This window comes from Fopius arisanus, unplaced genomic scaffold, assembly GCF_000806365.1.
Source record: "Fopius arisanus strain USDA-PBARC FA_bdor unplaced genomic scaffold, ASM80636v1 scaffold00036, whole genome shotgun sequence".
Classification (NCBI taxonomy): domain Eukaryota; kingdom Metazoa; phylum Arthropoda; class Insecta; order Hymenoptera; family Braconidae; genus Fopius; species Fopius arisanus.
Window position 1 is genome coordinate 598,533 of NW_011887775.1, and position 12,961 is coordinate 611,493.

At 37.4% G+C, this 12,961-nt stretch overlaps 2 protein-coding genes across 3 annotated transcripts in view; one reads left to right on the top strand and one right to left on the bottom strand.

Moving 5' to 3' along the window:
• The window catches only part of Hr39 (Nuclear hormone receptor FTZ-F1 beta), a 151,875-nt gene that overhangs the window by 7,619 nt on the left and 131,295 nt on the right, over positions 1–12,961 (top strand). For both annotated transcript variants that reach the window (XM_011304055.1, XM_011304056.1), the window contains exon 3: positions 6,224–6,390. The gene's annotated coding sequence lies outside the window, so the exon portion shown is untranslated. The remainder of the gene's footprint in view (positions 1–6,223; positions 6,391–12,961) is intronic.
• tap (Basic helix-loop-helix neural transcription factor tap) lies at positions 10,401–11,805 on the bottom strand. The gene is made up of 3 exons (XM_011304072.1): positions 11,703–11,805; positions 11,430–11,622; positions 10,401–11,349 (listed from the first exon to the last, which is right to left on the bottom strand). The coding sequence occupies exons 2-3, from the start codon at positions 11,613–11,615 to the stop codon at positions 10,831–10,833; spliced, it is 705 nt and encodes a 234-aa protein (XP_011302374.1). The 5' UTR covers positions 11,616–11,622; positions 11,703–11,805; the 3' UTR covers positions 10,401–10,830.

Here is a 12,961-nt window from a genome sequence, read left to right on the forward strand (position 1 = left end):
TTTTGAAAAAGAGTACTGGGGGCTGCTCAGGGGTTGCATCCACCAGAAATTTAACATTTAAAAGGCCCATAAACATTCCAGGCGATAAATAATACCAGTGAAAATAAACTGACGAGTTTATTTAACGGTATTGTCTTCAGAATGTTTTTTTTTTTGGTTTCTCTCCTGAGAAATGTGATAATGTGATGTCATTAGATTTCTGGGGAGGGGTTCTCCTGACTCCTGGGGGAAAGGTTGACATAAACAATGACAGGACAAAAATGGTTAAGGGTGGATGAAAAATAATGAGGAAATTTTTTGGGGTGAGATGGGAGGATTTTTATTTCATTGGCATCGATCATTGGGGAAAAATCTTTTTTATGTCTTCTATGGGTGGATTTAGACGAGGTTTTTTTTTTTAATCCGTTCGGTTATTTCAAAAGAAAAGCCAACCCCTTCACTGTGTCACAGCACGGATGAGTGATTGTAAAACCATGGAGTAGCCCGCAGAAAAGGGGTTGCACATCCACTGGTATTGGAATAAAAAATGAGACAGGGTGAGATGAGAGTTTGAAAATTAATCCTTGTAATCGTTGTGTAATCCCGTAATACTCCGTGACGGAGGATGGACGGTGAAATTTTTCATGGTGGTCGGTAGGAATTGTCAGTGGCATGAGGGGAACATTCGGTTATTTTAGTCGGGTGTTGTTCTTTCGGGGTAGGTCTGACTTTTCTGTCATTAATTCGTCTTCAACGGTGTAAACATGTAATTAATATTCCGGTTTGTCTGGATAAAATAAAACTCGCTCTTCCAGAAAATGTCATGTGGGTTAATCTCTTCTTCGCAGCTGCTCCAAATTTTCATAAAAAAAATTCATTCCAGGATTCGCACTTTCATCGAAAGTACTAAATCTTCCCGGGTGAAAAAAAAATTGTAATCGGAATATTTTTTCCAAATTTCCAAATAATTTCTGGAAAACTTTTCACAATTTTTTTTATGAAACAAAAAAAAAATCGAATTTAAATAGGAAATTTTTTTTTCCTATTTTTTTTGTTAAAAAAAAAATTCTGAAAAGTTTTCCAGAAATTTTTTGAAAAATTTGGAAAAAAAATTCCCATTACAATTATTTTTTTATCCGGGATATCCTCTGTAAAATGTTTTGAAAACACGTAAAAATTCCTGATTATCACACTTTATTTAATTCATCATTAATCGAAAGTTTACGATGGGGAAAATTTCTCCAAGTTATCGGGCACAGGGCATTAGCATAAACTCGATGGAGAAATCTCTGATGCGTGAAATCCGATGGCAAATGAAATTTATAACAGATCGTATTAGCAACTCGTTAGCACAACTAGGCGCGTACCTCGTCATCCGGAGAAACAGGATTACGCGTTTCGCCCCATCCAGAATACCACCCCCTCGTCATCTAAATTTTCACAGTCCCATTCTCCAAAGGCGTTGGTCTGTGAAGATTGTGTCTAGGTGTACCGTGTGTCCACGAAGAGGGGAAAGCTATTGAAGGGTGGCAGGTAACCCGGGGATTGACAAAAAAGAGAAAAAAAAAAATTGTGCAATGTCACTTGGGGTGCGTGAAGAGGGGAATATATATTTTGGATATTTTGTTTTTGCCTCCCCCTTCCTCATCTCCCGGGAGATTCTTCTAGATCTATTCAGCGCCCAGTAAAAATGGCGTAATAAAAATTGTATTCGTTTATTTATCGGTACCAAGTGCCTAGAGCAACTGGGGGATGGCTTTTCTTTCATTGTTATCCAACGACGCGTGCTTCTGTTTTGCTGGACCGTATTATTTTTATCTCAGTGGTGCAACTGTTTTACTTTGAATCTATCAACGGTTCACTTATCTCTCGAGTACTTGGGCAAATCGGTATGGGGCATCTGCAATCATTCAGGTGCGCTTAACCGCCTGGAAGTACTTCAAGGTGTTTCGACTTGTTCATGATTTTTTTTTTATCTTCTAGTCCGTTGGACTATTGAAATTCACAGCAATTTTTTTTTACCGAGTAACGATCTCTTCTTTGAGCGTTCGGTTTAAATTGCCGGTTTGAATTACAATTATTGGTCGGTGCTAAATGTATTAGCGATGAGTCATGAAATTGTTGGCTCGAGTGGGGCTATTCGTCAATATGAAATTGAGGCTCAAGCTCCTTTGATGATACGTGTCATTGGTACTTCAGAAATAGTATCGGGCTAGATAACGATCGGTTGAATAGAGGAGATACATAATGCGTCACAAGTCCCTCGAGAGTTGGGTTAGGAACAAAGAAATTGGGGTGCATAGTTGGGGTAAATCTAAAATGAGATTGCGAACTGTCGATTGATATGGTCAGCATTTATCAGCTAGTCTCGATGATAAATTGATCATTTTTCATGAATAAAAAATTGGGGAGCATGTGCAATTGTTTCAGGGTGGGGAGTTGATAAAAGAGATCTTGTCGTTGGTGATTTTAGATAAGTAAGACAATGAAGTGGGAGAAAGCCAAGTGCTGGCATAATGGTAATGGATGGATAACCAGGAACTAATGCGAGAGATTGGAATCGTTGGGCTCATTGTTGATCTCCATGTGAAATACGGGGGCTGGGGACCTGGCGTTAACGTCAAAAAGCGTTATTCGCTCGAATTGGCTCACCTGGTGTGGTAACCGTATCTGGAGCATCGAAAATACTCTTGATGAGATGTTCAATGGTTTTTAATTCATGGCAAGGGAATCGAGGGAATCATTAGACACATCGCTGTCTAATTTTTCATGGTCTTCTGTACAGAGGGAATTATTCTATTCTCTTTGAACACAATTCAGATGTAGCGAAAAGATTTTACCATTTTTTTTAGATTAAAAAATGGTATAGGTATGACAAATTGAGGAAAATTAATGTAAAGTGGAAGTTGAAAATTCTGTTTTCAATAATTTTTCATGTTTAGCGTTCGAATAAGGAGGGAATTGTCTCGTAATTTTACCCGAACGTTTCGATAAAACTTCTCAGTCGTTTGCGAAAAATTACGGACAGCAATTTTTTAACTGTATTTCTCTGGTAATTATCATTGGATTTTTCTCTCTGGGTGTTTGCCTTGCCTTTGTTTGGTTCGGAATAATATTTACATTTCGTATGAGGATTTAGCAGGAGTTTGATAATTGAATGGGCAATCGCTTGGAGCTATTCACGTGGTGAATGAATTTCGGTGGATGATTGTCAAATAGCTTGAGGCTGTCACTCAAATATTTTCGATTGTAATTGGAGAAAGTGATAGCATCCGATGTGATAATAGATCCCACGGTGAGATACATTAGCCCACATTACTCGAGCTGAATAAATAAACGACACGTGGCTGGGCGTTAAGGCGGTTATTTTTGCGTGGAGAAGAGTCGCTCGGCACGCGTCGCGAATTAAATATACAAATGTCGGATGGGATATGATATCGTAATTATCGGCTACACTCTAGGGCAGCTAGGACACGTGACCAGTCGGTGTCATGGGAATTCACTGGGCGCACGTGACTTAGTTGATATGCTTTTTATCCGGTTCGCACAGGTTTTTGTAATTGATTGATTGGGCGTGATCAATTCGCTGGTGATAATCATCTGAACGTGTTAATGGATCTTTGATAACCTGGGTAAAAAAAAATGTAATAGGAATATTTTTTCCAATTTTTCAAAAATTTGTTTCGGAAACTTTTTTTAATAATTTTTCAGAAATTTTTGAGGATATAATTTGTTCTTTTAATTATACTGTTGTTTTCTTACTTTTTTTATTTTTCAATATTCTCAAAAAATACGCCGTCTAAATTATAAAAAAAAGTTCCTATTCAAATTTTTGAAAAATTTTTCAACAACTTTCCCAAAAATAAAATTGTTTTGCTTTCCAATTTTTTTTTGTTTCATAAACAAAATTTTCTAAGAAATTATCCAGAAATTTTCTGAAAGTTGGGAAAAAATATTCCGATTGCAATTTTTTTTTTACCCGCGAAGATCGTGAGAGCAAAAATTGATCACTGCATTGTTAACAATTTTCAATTATTCAATTCAATTTTTATGAGAAACGATCACAGAGTTTTTTATTTGTTCTGAAAATACCAGAAAATTGAGTATAAATTTTATTTTTAAACATTTCCACTCGCAGTAAGATTAACGAATTTTTGCGCCGCAATTTTTCACGATTTTTTTTCCCGAAGGTGCAGAATTTTTCTCATGCAATTCGATAGCATATGGATAAGATAAATCCACCACTTGAAGATATTTTTTACTCTCGAAACGCCACGCGGGGATTATTTTCTTATATTTTCACGGATGATATCGTGTGGTTGTTTAATCAATTCGCGGTAATTCAGAGGCTCAGACGCGTGTTCCAGGGTGAGAACACGTGTCGGCACACGTTCAGGATATCCTCTCGATGGGTATTAAACTCTCGTGACAACAAACTCATCCTGTTGCAATTTCCGATCAAAAAGAAATCGAGGGTGTGAAATAATTCTTGTAATCCAATCAGGAGCAGATGTAAATCGTTTCGAACATTTTTTTTTTTTGAGGGAAAATTGTGCTCGACTTTTTGGTGGGATTTATTTTTCTCGGTTAAACCATCGGAATATATCGGTTCTGTGAAATAGAAGCGTTGTCACGCATCTAATGTCAATATTAGGTTCAATTTCGCGCGAGGGCGCTATGTCAAATATCTTAAATAGCTTGAAATTACACGAGTTGGTGGTCCACCATTTTTCGAGAGGGGGAAAACTGTAGCCAATTGATTCGACAACGTTCTTTGACATTCGGGGCTACCGCAGCCACCGGTTCTAGTGCAACACCACAAAAAAAATTAAGTTCCTCGATCATAAAAAAATTTACACAGAAAAAAAAATTTTTCAAATCCGGATGTGAGAATCAAGATGGGGTTTATCCGGTCATAAATTTCCTATTTTTTTCTTTTCACTCGCTTAATTAAAAAAATAAGCTATCGCAACCTTTGGTGGACGATCAGGGAAGGGGACTTCCGCATTATTTTCTCATATTTCCCAGGATATTCACCCTCAAATCTCACGCTCGTTGATATCAGATTGTATCGGTTTTATAAAAATTGGGAATATTGTTTGGGATTTTTTGGGAGTCAAGAGTGCGAAAATCCCGGTCGGTTGGTGGTTTTTTATTTTTATTTCTTGGGGTGAGGCTTCAAAGGAGAATGTCGGTTTTTCTTTAGTGCTAAATGGCCATGAAAGTGTGCCGCTCATGCGCACCAAGGTGGTCCTTAAGCTTCGGCTCGTAAACAGTCTTCAAGTTGTAAAACGCCCACCGAAATGAGAGCCCGTGTGAAGAGGAGGAAGGATTGTCCTCTTTCTTCTCAGAAAAAAAAACTATTACTCATGGGGAACCCTGGCGAAATTGAAACATTGTTTCTTGGATTTTCCAAGAAATTCAATTCGTTTCATTCCTCGATTAATTGATTGAAATTTAACTGAGATCAATTTTTTAATTGATGATACACTTATGGGGAGGGATATTTAATAATAATTATGGAAAATTATTACGGAAATAATTTATTGAGAAAATTTACGTTGAGATATCGCAAAATCCGATTTTTTATATTAAAATTACAGAAATCCCACAAATTTTGTTATAATTCCGTAAAATTTTACTTAATTATATTTCGCCTCGGATTTACGAGACATTTTATTACGCAATTTACATAAATAATTTCCACTGAATTTCGATATAAATATAAAAGAAAAATCTGAAAGGCTCGGGTTTGTCATTAAAAAATACGAAAAATGGACGTAATTTTCCTGAAACCATAAAAAATTATGTTGAAGAATTGATACCTAACAATTTTCAAATTTTTCCTAAATTTTCTGTTATTCCGGATAATTTTCGTTGGACATTTCCCCGTACCGTAAAAATGACGAGAAATTGAAACCCTCACGCCGTAAAAATAACCCGTTACGGGTTTTTAATTCACACAGTGACACCCTGACGTTGAAAAACAGTTATCGTTTCAGCACTGACGTGCCAATTGTTATGAAATAACAATAAAGTGCACTGCGAGGGAGTCATCTGCCCCCGAGGGGGAGGAGATCATAATCATGTCACTTCTGCATTTCCGGTGGTGCTCAACAGAATAAAAAAAAAATAAATAAAAAATTCCCATTCCCATATAAAAAAATCTCCCCTCCATAAAATCGACACACCTTTTTTATTTTCCAATTCTCTAATGTTTCAATATTTTTTTAAATCGTTTCAGATGTCAGAGTCAACGAGTGCTTTCACCTCTGGAAATGCGAATGAAACCAGAGAGGAATAATAGAAAAATAAGAACCACTGCAATTGGTACGGAGAACTCCAAGTATGGACAGATGGCATGGGTTTTGCCCCCGATCCTCGGAGTCTATTCGTCGTACCAGCGTACGAGTGAGTTTTGACATTCATGTGCATGTGTAGATTTTTTTTTTGTAGAAAGGGGATGGGAGGGGGGTTACAGGAACACCGGCTTTGAGCTAAACAATAGTTAAATCAGGGTGTGGGTAGATTCGAGGGGTGCCAGGGGGTGTTTAATGAGCTGGCCAGGATGGAGGGGCCCCTATATATGTCCTTAGGTGAGGGTGTCGATGAACCTACTGACGTATATCGTGACCAGAGAATCCTCGGCCACTTGACTACTTCCTAGAGCAAAGTGCTCCAATAACATTGAATTTCACCCGAAATACCCCCATTCGAAATTAACAGAACGTAAAATTTTTCATTCATCAAAGACGATGTTGCAATTATGAAATTAAATATCGGCCGAGTCTTCGGATTTTTAACAATTGCACAATTATTTCATTGTGTTGCGGGTAGAAATATGAAATACGATAGGCGGGGGTGGTTCGATACTTTGTAATTTAGAATCAATAACGGTTCTTGGGGTCTATCGGTTGAACTTGCACCGTGAATTTGATCCCGGGCACGCGTTTTTCATCTGGAATAACGCACCAGTCATTCACTACTGCAATACGAGATAAAATCCACTTCTCGATGCGTAATCCGGATTAGGTAGCCCCTACCAGTCCAATAAAACTGTGTTTTTTTAATGCCTTTCTCTTTTTAAAGTTTACCCCCTCGTCGATTTGTCCCGCTGTATCGTCCATCTTAAATCCCCGGTTTACATGTGATTACAGGGTGTAAGAACTCTAAAAGCTTTTTCAAACGACAACAGGGACTTTAATCCGTCAAAATAGTTTGAGTTAAAGATGTCCGAGTGTTTTTGGCAATTTATCGCGGTATTAATATGGAAATTCTTAGAGTTGGGGACTGGAAGAAAAATCATGGGAATCAATTTTTTCAACAACTCACGGTTTAGTCTGCATTTATTCACCCTGAAGAGTACATTAGAACGCTCCAAAGGGTCGAGATAGTAAAAATATCAATGATTTTTGGAGGAAGCAAGTGATTTTTATATGAAATCGATTTTTTTTTCGACTGATTTTTGATTTCGCGTATATTTGACTCATGGAGTACATTAGAACGCTCAAATGAGTCATAATTAATTACGAAAATATATTTTCACTTCTACACGGTTAAAAATTTCATGGAATTTCAGTCAGAAAGTCATCTGAATTTTCAATGATGTGGGTTTGAATTTCACTTCAATGAAAAATCGTTTCCAAATTTCTCGTTTGTCTCGACACTCGAAAAAATGGATTTTTCAATGAAAACCTGAATTTTTATGCTCATTATGAAAATTAAGGAAAATCATCGATTGAAATTTCGAAATTTTGATATTTTCATTTTCATTTTCCCACATTTACAGAACTTTCAGTCCCTTTTTTATTAAAAATTTCCATTTTTTTAACTTCAATTTTTATCTATAATTTTTCAACAGTCCAGCCCACGGGCTTGACCTACGACTCTATTATCTATCAAAGATAAAAAAATTCTAAATTGCCAGAATATTTGGATCTTTAAAATCTACCCCGCGAAACAAATCATAAATTAAATAATTCTCCCCGATCAAATGATCTGCTAAATTTTTTATTTATCCCATTTTGTTGAATACGCGATTATTTTTAATAGTGATACGTCACTCACGTATGAATGCTGGTCTCCGAGGTCTGGTTGGGGGCATTCTTCAAGTAAATTATAGTCTTGAATGGCGACACGATGGGGGGTTGGTTGGCACGCGTACACGAAGGCCTACACCTGCCCCCCTCAGACATCTGTCCCCCCCTGGTCTATACGTCTATCGTTTCAGAGTCAAATTCACGTATGAACTCATACATACGCCGGTTTATCACTAGGTAGACTTTATTATTTTTTCGCATCGATTAATAAATACGGGAGGGACAATGGGCCAACATTTTTCACTGCATACATTTGCCGATTTATTCTCTCGGTTTTTTTTCTTCGTAAAAATACACAAACAAAAATTAATAAATTCTCGGGGGAGATAGGGGTGATGTGGGGGTGAATCCGTCGATTTTTTTGCTCACGAAAATGATCGGGGATGCGGTTTCGCCTGGACATATCCACGGAGTAATCCAGGATTAAGACGATGGATGAGGCAAATAAGGATTTTTCCATAATTCTGGGGGTTCGGTATCGGGTGGTGCCCTACGGGTAGAAGTGCACCTCTTTGTTCCATGGTTTACCACAAAAGGCCTGCAAATGCCAAGTTGAAATGAAAAGCCGCGACCACCCCCCGGCCCCTCGGTTAGACAGCCAAACAGATGCGGAAATACGATGCTCAAAGATGTTTGTCAAATTTCCTCTGTTTGTTCTTTCCTCTCTTTTTTCTTTTCTCGTTTTTATTTCACTTGTTGGTGTTTTTTTTTCGTCAATCGGTTAGGGCCTAGATGATTATCTTAATTGGCGACTGAAAAATGTCATTGACTTAACGATTTGGGTACAGTGGGCCCCGGAAGGGGGAGGAAATACCGTTGTCATTAATCATCGATTAAGTGCTCAACGATTGGTCAGGGTAATTTCACGAATTTCCGTGAATTTGGGGAAAAACTGTTTAGTCTCTCCCTTTCGTGTCGTGTATTTTGCCACCCTTGGGGGGTTGAAATCGAGGGACCGGTATGTCAATGTACAGACCAGCACCCCTGTACAATGAGTCTATAAGACCGATCGATATGTTCACTCGACAGTGACGGCGATTCGATCATGTTGAAATCACAGTTGTCCAGAAATCACTTGAAATCATTTTTCGAATAATTTTTCATCGGCCATCGCTCCATTTATTTTACGTTTTTTTTTTCATTTTATTGGTTGGTTTTTTTTATTTTTTGGGGGAAAATTGGGGAAATTTTGGGGGATTACTACACCTTTAGGACAACCGTCTGTTCATTTTTCCTATTGTGTTTACACTGGAGATATATCGCCTATTCAGGACGGCCACTGGGCAATTTTGGGGAAAAACCGGCGATTTGTGTGGCTAACGGATTCGTTGCAGCTTGCGTAGTTGTTTTGCAAATAGCTGATGTATTTAGGGGAATTTTTGGGGGGGCAGCTTCGAGGCGAATTGTCATGTTGAATTTTGAATTTTCTTGGGTAAATATGGGATTGTTGCAACCCTTTGGGGACCATTTTTGCGCAATTTTGAGAGGATATTTTTGTTTCATTCAGTCTTGTTTTGATAGATCTGGGGGCACTCGAAGGACTGACGTTTTCTGTTTATTATTGTAACACTTGAGACGGGTTACACCGGTTCTGCTGCTCTTGTTATGGAAATTTTTGTTGAATAGGCGAATCCAGTGAAAAATATTTATCCTACCCGGGTAAAAAAAAATTGTCATCGGAATATTTTTTCCAAATTTTCAAAACATTTCTGGAAAACTTCTCGGAAAATTTGTCTTTTGAAACAAAAAACAATTGGGAAACAAAACAATTTTATTTTTGGAAAATGTTTTGACAAATTTTTCAAAACCTTTTGCAAAAATAAAATTGTTGTGTCTTCCGATTTTTTTTTGTTTCATAAAAAAAATTTTCTGGAAAGTTTTCCCAAAATTTTTTGAAAATTTGTAAAAAATATTCCGATTACAATTTTTTTTTTTATCAGAGGAAATCGAGATGAATTTATCCAGTCGCTATGAGGTATTAATAATTTTGGGATTTTTTTCATCACTGAAAAATTATCATTCGTGGTAAATGTGAAGTGTGACAAACTTGTAATCCTAGGGATTAGAACTAGCTCCGAAATTTCCAATCATCTCGACAATTTGTGATACATCTGCTGGGATTTCACTCACAATAGACATAAAACTTGGGCACGTGCCTCGGCACGTGTGACCACTCATTTCAATTATCATTCCTGCAAAGTGTACTAAATGGTGAAGGAATCAATTCAACAATTAAATGAACAATTCTTTAAAATAATTTTATTGATTGTTCCATTCTTTGTACAATAGAAAATATTTCTCAGAACTATATAAGAGCACAATTCGCAGGCATCACTTAAATTCTACTCTTAATTCTACAGCCTCAACCCGACGGTACGCGTTTATTTCACTCTATGAACTTAAAAAAAAATCCTAAAACAACGAGATCCGCTGAAATTATTCGCATTGACTAGAAAAAATAAATGGCAGTCGGAAAATTGCTGTCGATTGGTTCCATTTTTCGTCAGTCTATCCGCGAATCATTACACTGGTAATAAAATATTTTCTTACAAAGTAGTTAACGATATTTTCATTAGCACTTTACAATTCACTGGTAGATGATTCCATTCAACACCGAATGATCAATTATTTGACAAAATTCACTCCGTTATTACAATAAAATAAAATGGCGATTAGATTGAATATTTGGTTGACGATTGAGACAGTCATTTTTCAAAAATTGTTCACTCTCACTCAATTTGTCCATCCAATCTCAGAGACACTGGTACATGTTATTATGATGAGCCATTAGGTGCGGTTGGCTCATCTGGTGTTGGGTGTGGGGATTGTACATCCTTTGATCATAGCAGGCTTGATACTGGATCGGTGGACTGATGCTTTGGTCGCTGTAGCAATCGTACTCCTGCCACTCTGGCATAAAACGCTCTTGCGGATAGGGATATGTGTTGTGACCAGGTCCTAGACGTTTTTGAGCAGCTACAGCACAGCTACCCGTTGATGATGTGATCATGTTGCCGTTGTCGGTGATGCTTACAGTGACGTTGCCAACGTTCACTGTTATTTCACCGCTATCGGTGTTGCCCAGGGTCTGGGATAACGCCCAGATGTAGTTGTGAGCAAATCTCAAGGTCTCGATTTTTGTGAGCTTTGTGTCCTCTGGGAATGTAGGCAGAGCCATCCGGAGACGTTCCAGGGCGTCATTCAGGGTGTGCATTCGGTGGCGTTCTCGATCATTCGCTTTCATCCGACGGTTTCGCTTCAGTTTTAATACCTGGATATTTTTTAATCGTGAGGTTGTGAATATTCATTTTCAATCCGATGAAAAATTATTGTAATTATTAGGGGAATTACCTGTGTGGGGCTTTTGCATCGGGTGTTTCTAGTCTTCTTCTTCTTTTCTTCCTTCATCACTGGGTAGAGTGGGTCCACCGAATTCTCGTGCTTTGGTGATTCGAAACTCACGTCGAACCCGGAGTCTGATGAGCTAGAAAGCTCGTCGAAGCCGTTCTCACTGCAGAATGAGTACTCGGACGACATCGTGTACCTGAGAAATAAATTCATAACTCCGTTAATATATTCTTCAAGTACAATATTGTTTGTACAAACAAATCCACCAATACTCACGGTTAATGAGGATTAATCCAGTCTAGAAAATTATCACTGATTAATTTTAACTCCACAAAAATTGTTAACAAATAGATTGCAATTGGTTCAACGTGATACGGAGTTTGTGTTGTACACGAGGCGATAAACTCGGGGTACGAATGAGAACTGTGTACGTCCGAAGGGTCTGTAGTGGCATATATAGGACTTTGCCATCGGGGGTTGCGTACCCCCCACCTTGACAACATATCGGGAGAACCCCTAGCTACTGTATATGGGGCACCATTCAGAGGGAGACAGACAGACTGGGATTTACCCTCTAATCGTACAGTGGGCTTTCCCCGCCCCTATTTCTTCTCTTTTTCTCATTTTTCTATTTTACCCCCCCTCCATCATCCCTTGGATCTGGAGATATATGACGCGTGCCGCGGTTGTAACTGGACGCCTCGTTTTCGGATTAGTGGTTGGAGCTCATTGAGATTCCATCGAGCATTAATTATTGGTAATTAGAAAATAGACAAAATTCGGATACGCCATTTTATCTTCATCATTTTCAAGTATTTTTCCATTTTTTTTTATAGTCCCGGGTAAAAAAAAAATTGTAAAAGAAAGATTTTTTGCGAAATTTTCAAAAAATTTCGGGAAAACTTTTTAGAAAATTTTATTTTGTCATTTAGATGGCGTATTTTTTGAGAATATTGAAAAATAAAAAAAGTAAGAAAACAACAGTATAATTAAAAAAAAAATTATATTTGCAAAAATTTCTAGAAATTATAAAAAAAGTTTTCTGAAACAAATTTTTGAAAAATTTCTCCAAACATTTCCCAAAAATAAAATTGTTTTGTTTCCCGATTTTTTTTTTTGTTTCAAAAGAAAAATTTTCCGAAAATTTTTCCAGAAATGTTTTGAAAATTTGGAAAAAATATTCCGATTACAATTTTTTACCCTGGGTACACTATATTTCGGTATTGCTCGAAATTTATTTGTTTTCCGGTAATTTCTGGAGAATTAGGCGGAAAATTACGGCGTTGACAACTTTCGGTTGATTCATTCTTTAATTTTCGAAGTTTTATCAGAATCTGGTGTGATGCGATACCGATAATACCTCCCCATTGAAACAACAAGTGCAGATAATCTAATAAGTGACATATGGCGTGATAAATATCGCTATAGCAACAGCAACAGGCTAATCAGGTCCTCGAAAATAAATCGGGGGAAAAAAAATAGAAATTCATATATCGTTTATGCCATTCAGCATCATGACCTCAACAACGGGAAAA

Excerpts from the sequence above, each read along its gene's own strand:
- tap (XM_011304072.1), bottom strand. The coding sequence starts at position 11,615 with ATGTCGTCCGAGTACTCATTCTGCAGTGAGAACGGCTTCGACGAGCTT. Across the intron at positions 11,350-11,429 it reads GATGCAAAAGCCCCACACAG|GTATTAAAACTGAAGCGAAA; the intron begins GTAATTCCCCTA and ends AAAAATATCCAG.